At 65.3% G+C, this 6,000-nt stretch overlaps 1 protein-coding gene across 2 annotated transcripts in view; it reads left to right on the top strand.

Annotated features, from left to right (window-relative positions):
• Positions 1-1,269: 1,269 nt before the first annotated feature.
• IGF1R (insulin like growth factor 1 receptor) overlaps positions 1,270-6,000 on the top strand; it is a 123,124-nt gene continuing 118,393 nt past the window's right edge. For both annotated transcript variants that reach the window (XM_070400602.1, XM_070400601.1), the window contains exon 1: positions 1,270-2,308. In XM_070400602.1, the coding sequence (XP_070256703.1) occupies positions 2,215-2,308 (94 nt within the window). In that variant the 5' untranslated portion in view covers positions 1,270-2,214. The remainder of the gene's footprint in view (positions 2,309-6,000) is intronic.

Here is a 6,000-nt window from a genome sequence, read left to right as displayed (position 1 = left end):
CACTCTCACAGCCAAGGAGGCGAGAGGGAGGTGCCCGCAGGGCCTAGGGCAGGTGCGAGAGGGTTTCCGCCGTGACCACCGATCACGCGCCTGTGCGGCGCGTTCCAAGGTCCCCACTCCAACCAGGAGACGGGTCCCCGGCCGAGGCGTCCCCCCCCACCTCTGCCTTTGGGGGCCCCTAGGACACCCCCACCAGCCTCGGGGCCAGCGCAGCCCGCCCCGTGCACGCGCTTCGGCCGCTCCCCGCAGCCGTCCACGTGGTGGAGCGCCGAGGCGCGCGAGGAGCATTCGGGGAGGGAGGGCCGCGGGTCCTCGAAGCCCCGCCGGGCCCCTAACCCGGGCCCCCACATTTCCTCTCGGGGAGGGAGGCGACACTCCGAGGGCAAGCCTGCCAGGGCGCCCGCTGCGCCCCCTGGCGGTCGGCGCAGGGACGCGCCCTGGGCGCGCGGGGCCTCCTGTCTGAGCGCCCCCCCACCCCCCGCCCTTCCCCAGCTGCGGGCCGTCTCCCCTCGCATCCCCAGGCCGAGCCCCCCCGGGCCTCGCCCTTCCCCCGTCAGCTCTCCGCGAGCCCCGCAACTCTGGGCTTGCAGGTCGCGACGCCGCGGCCGCCGCAGCCTTGCGGGGCAGTGCCCGCCTTGGGGGTCTCCTTTCTCCCAGGTGCGCCCCTCCCGCCGCGGTCGGGCTTCCCAGCAGGGCTGCGAAAAAACGCCGCCTGCACGCACGGCTTTATTTATTTTGCAACAGCTGCGAGAAACAATGAAGCTTTTCAAGAACGAGGCAAACGCGCCTTCCAACCGCGCCGTTGTTTTTCAATGAACCTCTCGGGCCCCGCACTCCCCGCCCACCCCGCTCCCTCCCCTCCGCCTCTCCCCTCCGCCTCTCCCCGCGCGGCCCCCTCCGCCGAGCCCGGACTGGCGCCTGGGACATTGTTTTTGGAGTCTTGCGGGAGGGGAGGGCGCGTGCAGAGTGGCCGGCGCAGTGCGGGTGGGGGCGCGAGCGGGGAGGGGGCGCGCGCGCCAGCGAGCGAAGGAGCGGGCCTGTGGGTGCGCGCGGGCGGGGGGCGGGGGCGGTGCCTGTCCGCCTTGCACCTCGCGCTCCGGCTCCGCTCCGCACGTCCCGGGATCCAGGGCTCCGGCTCTTGGCGCGCGCCGGGCTGGGCCGGGCCCTGGGCGCTGGCGGCTGCGGCGCTGGCGGCTCCCGGGGGCGCGCGGGAGCGGGTGCGCGGACCCAGGCGCGAGCGCGCCAGCCCCCAGTGTGTGGCAGCGGCGGCGGCGGCGGCAGCAGCGCGGCGAGGCTGAGGCTCTTGTTTACCAGCATTAACTCCGCTCGGCGGAGGAAAAAAAAAAAGGGGGGAAAAAACCTGCGGACACGCGAGCGCACCGGGCGAGCTCGAGAGAGGCGGGCGAGCCAGGGGGACGCAGCCCGTGCGTCTGCCCCCGGCGCGCCCGTGCGGGTGCCTGCAGACCCTCGGCCCCGCTCCCCGGGCCCTCCACGCCCCTCCCGCGCCGGGGGAGCTCCACGGCGCGCCGCGCGCCTCGGCTTTGACCTTCAGCTGAGCCGGAGCCCCCACGCGCGGAGCCGGCGGCGGCGGCAGACGGGGGCCGACGCGGGGCGGGCGCGGGAGCGCTGAGCGCGGCGCGGGCGGCCCGCCGCTTTGTGTGCGCCCTGGATTTGGGCAGGAGCTCGCGGCGGCGGCGCTGAGGGAGGCGGCGGCGGCGAGCCCGCAGGACCAGCCGGAGCGGAGCCGCTCATTCATTTCTGACTCCGCATCTCGGCCTCGCCCGCGCCCGGCACTTCGGGCAAAGCTTGGGAACTGCAGCGCGCCCTCCCGCCGCCGAGGCTCCGGCAGCGGACCGCCTCCCCCTGGGGTCGGGGTCGGGTTTGTGTAGCCGTAGCCGGGACGGATTTGGGCTCGGCCCCCTCTCGGTGCAGTTGCCCCCCCCCCCCTCCTGCCTCTCTCTCTGCTTTGAAAATGGAGGCCTTGGCCGCTGAGCGCTCGCCCCGGTGCGCCCCGGGTTCCCCAGTGCGCCCAGCCCTCGGCCGCCGCTGAGCGGCCCCCCGCGCCGCCCGCCCCGTCCGCTCCGCCTCGGGAGTCCTGTTTCCGTCGCCCTCGCCTTTGGAAAGGGGGGCGAAGACTGCGCCGGTGACTGTCCCTCGCCCTCCCCACCCCTTTTTTATTGCTGAGAGAGGAGAGTTTGGCCCTAAGCCGCAGGGATGAAGTCGCCCCTCGGAGGAGGGTCCCTGGCCTCGCTGTGGGCGCTCCTGCTTCTGGCCGCCGCGCTCGCCTTCTGGCCGACGAGCGGAGAAAGTGAGTATCTGCCCGCCGCCCGCAGCCGCCGCGCGAACTTTTCCATCGACGGGCTGCGCCCTGTTGGCGAAATCCGAGGGGTCGTGGCTCTCGTCCCCCCTCTTTACCCTCCCCCCCCCCGCGCGGGAGCGGCGGGTGGGGCGCAGAGGGGCTCGGCGCGGGGGCCCGGGCTAGTGACTGACACCCCCGCGCGCCCTGGCTCAGCGCGTCCCCCCGCAGGAAGGGCCCTGGGGGCTTTCTCTACCCAAGTCCCGAGCGCCCCGCCCCGCGGGCAGCGCGTCTCCGAAGCGCTCAGTGCCCCGCGAGGCGCTGGGACGTGAGCGGGGAAGTTTGCTCCCGGCCGGACCCCGCCACCCGCACCTCGTCCCCCTCCGGGCGCGCGGAGAGGATCGGCGGCCGCCCCGGCCCCAGCGCGGCGCACGGACGGCGGGGACTGCGCTCCCGCGGGCGCGCCGAGCCCTGGCAGCGGGGCAGACTCGGTGCCTGGCGGCGGGGAGCCCCCTGGCCCGGAGGGTGCAAGTTCTCCTTGGCGAGTTGCCCGGCGGAGGGGAGGACCCGCGCCCCAGCACCCCTTCCCAGACATCTCAGCGCGGCCTCCTGTCGCGCGACGCGCCGGGCACCCCTCGGGCTCTTTAGATTCTTGGCCTTGCCCGTCACTTTCACTCGATCCGCCGCGGGTGACCCGCCCCCGGCTTCCCTGGGCCGCGCGGTGTGGCTCAGAGGTGCGGGGAGCGGTCCTCGCCGAGTTCCGCATCCCGCCGTGCAGCCCCCCCCCCCCGGGGGGGGGGAAGGTGCGAAGGCGGGGGTGCCCTGCGCCAACTACGCGCTTCTGGGGCGCGCGTCCCGCCCGAGTTCCGAGGGCTCTGGGACCTCCCACTTCGTGCCCATCCCGTGGACGCTCTCCTCCCCCGGGCCCGGCTGGAGGGGGTGGTTACGCGGCACCCGAGTGCGCGAGTGGGTGTGTGGCCGGAGCCGACGTGCAATTCCACGGCGGTTTTGCGACGTGGGAGTGTCGCCGCCGCCACACACACACACACACACACACGGCCGCGCCGCGCGAGGACACGTCGATGCCCGGGGCTCCGGCCAGAGCGCGAGGCTCCGCGGAGGAGGAGGAGGAGGAGAGAGGAGCGTGTTTTGTTCTGAGCGCGCAGCCCTGGCCTTGGCTTTGAGGCCAGAACTGTGTGGAGCTCTCTCCCCCCACCCCCCCCACCCCCCCCACCCCCGCGCACTTCCTTTGTACATAGTTAATAAGCAATATCGCTCTACACGCGCTATCGCTTGCAATCTGATAGCTTTTGTTTGGGTAGCGTCTGTAGGGGTAGGGAAGAGCGGGGTGGGGGGAGGGAGCGAGGGGGGGAAGAAGTTTCCTTACCCCCCCCCCCCCCCACCACCACCCATGGGCTGCGGAGGGAGGCGAGGAGGGGGTCCCGTAATTCTCAGAGAATGACAAAGGTGGCTGGCCGGCTGCTACATTGTTGAAGGTAAGGTAACTCCATGGCGGTGACAAAGTTTCAATGCAGGCACAGACCGCGGCTGGGAGCGGCGAGGGCGCGCTGGTGAGCTCATGGTTGCCAAGGGTATGTATGCAGGTGGTGCCAATTAAAAACCACCCCTGAGCCCCGAGGAGCGCAGGGCAGACTCCGGAGGCATCAGGGGCTGCCTGGCCCCGTCCAGGGAGCAGTTCAGTTCGCAAAGGCTGTTTGTCTAAACACACCCTCTCCTTCAATGCCTGGTAAGCAGCGAGTCCCCCCGACGGAGGGAGAGCAGGTTTTTTTTTTTTTTTTTTTAAGAGAATTAGCGTGTTGACTGCGTGGAGTTAAGACGCGCCTCGAGGCCCGCCAGACCTTGCCCAAATCCGAGTCCTCCTGGTCTTTTGTTTTCTCAACTTTCAGCTCATTGGATTGGGCGAGAGGCTTGGGGTTCCTGTCGGAGGCTCACCGACCGCATTTTGGGGTGTGAGTGGCGGGGGGAGGAGGGGGGCTCCTAGCCTTTAAAAGCTACGTAAAAAGTTTGAAAGACACGCCTGAGACTGAATCCAGGGAACGCTCCTTTGAACCCCTGCGGTGTCTCTGGTTTGGTGATTTCAGGAGAGTAACTTCTGAAATTCACAAAAGGAGGGGTGGCCTCGCCTCTTCCCAGGAGTCGTGGAAGCAGGAGTGTGTCAGGCATTTTAAAATAAGATGTCCTGTTGCTTGGAGCGATTTTCATGAAAATACATTCTTTCTGGGCAGGCATTGTGTTTTTTTTTTTTTTAATATTTTTTTAAAATTTCCTTGAGAAGACAGGCGGGAGCGGGTGTTTTCACGGGTGTTCCCAATCCCACATAGCCAGAGCTTACCTCCCAGAGGCCCTGGAAATGATGGGCACCTGGAAACACGGTGAGAAGCCAGGAGGCGCCGGAAATGCCGGATTTTGTTGAAGATCTAACCCAGGACCTGGCCCTCCCCAGGGTGGGCATGGATTCCGTTTGGAGCCCAGGAGGTGCTAGGACACAACGCTGACAGAATACCCATGGGATCCCACCAGGGTCTGGCTGGGATTCTCTGGGCGGGCGAGGGCAGCCATGAAGATTGGGGGGGCGGTCCCCCATTGTGCTGGCCTACTTGGGGTCAGTGGTTCCTCTTGCTGCCAGCAATAGGATGAGCTTAAAAAAAAAAAAAAACAACCCTCGAATGTAGACAATTTAGAAGTTTTGGAATCAGAGAAAGTCGCCCAGGCGAGAGGAGGTTTCCTATCCCTAGACTGTAAGGAGGTTTGGAGGCCAGGCGTGGTGGCCAGATAAGCGGATGGTTCTAAAAAAAAAAATATTTTTAAAAAAACGTAGTGCGCTTTGAAACGTGCCGTGGCCATCTCGTAAAGAGGGATTCCGTCAGCTTTCCGCGCCAGACACAGGCACGGCCGACGGTCAGGTATGTGACCCGGTGGCGAAAGGAGTTGGTGTTCTATTACCAGCAGAAGGAGTTTGGGGAAGAGCCCACGTATAGCAAAGGCTGGTGTGTCGACGCCTCAGAGGGAAGTAGCCAAGGGCACGGTCATTTCTCTAGGTTGGATGTGCGGGGAGGATTCGAAGAGCCCAAACCTTAAGAAATACGCGCAGGTCGAGCGGGAGAACCTTAAACACACGCAAAGCGAAAAGAGGTCAGCCCCTCAGGATCACGTATCGTGTGGTCTGATTCCACGTATGCAAAGCCCAGAGCGAGCCAATCCATAGAGAGAGAGAGAGTAGAGCAGGAGTTGGAAGGCTGAGAGGAAAGGGGGGGGGGGGTATGAGGGGGAGGGGAGGTGAAGGGGAGGGGTCCCCAGTTTCTTTTTGGGGGGGGGTGATAACATGAAAATGCGCTACAATTAGATCCTGGTGCCCCTCGCACAACTCTCTGAATATTTGAGAATGAGTGACTTTTATGGCATGTGACTTCTATGTCAACAAACCCGTTCTTTTTATTATTATTATTATTTTTAAAGAAATGGGCGAAGGTGGGGAAGAACGCCCTGTTCCATAGGCGTTAGGTTGACATGATTAAGTGCATCCGGCCACCAGGTTGGTGTCCGGCTGCCCCTCTTTAATTTAGGGAGTTCTGCCATAATTACAATCATACCACCAGCTCATCCTTGAAGCTTGAAGTTTGTGGGTGATAGTCAAGTCGTCGGATGGCCTTTTTTTTTTTTTTTTTTTTTTTTTTTAGATCACA

Source organism: Myotis yumanensis, unplaced genomic scaffold (assembly GCF_028538775.1).
Source record: "Myotis yumanensis isolate MYYU_CA2020_CCGP unplaced genomic scaffold, mMyoYum1.0.hap1 SCAF_20, whole genome shotgun sequence".
Classification (NCBI taxonomy): domain Eukaryota; kingdom Metazoa; phylum Chordata; class Mammalia; order Chiroptera; family Vespertilionidae; genus Myotis; species Myotis yumanensis.
The sequence above is the reverse complement of the archived record's forward strand: the minus strand, read 5'-3'. Positions and strand labels throughout refer to the sequence as shown.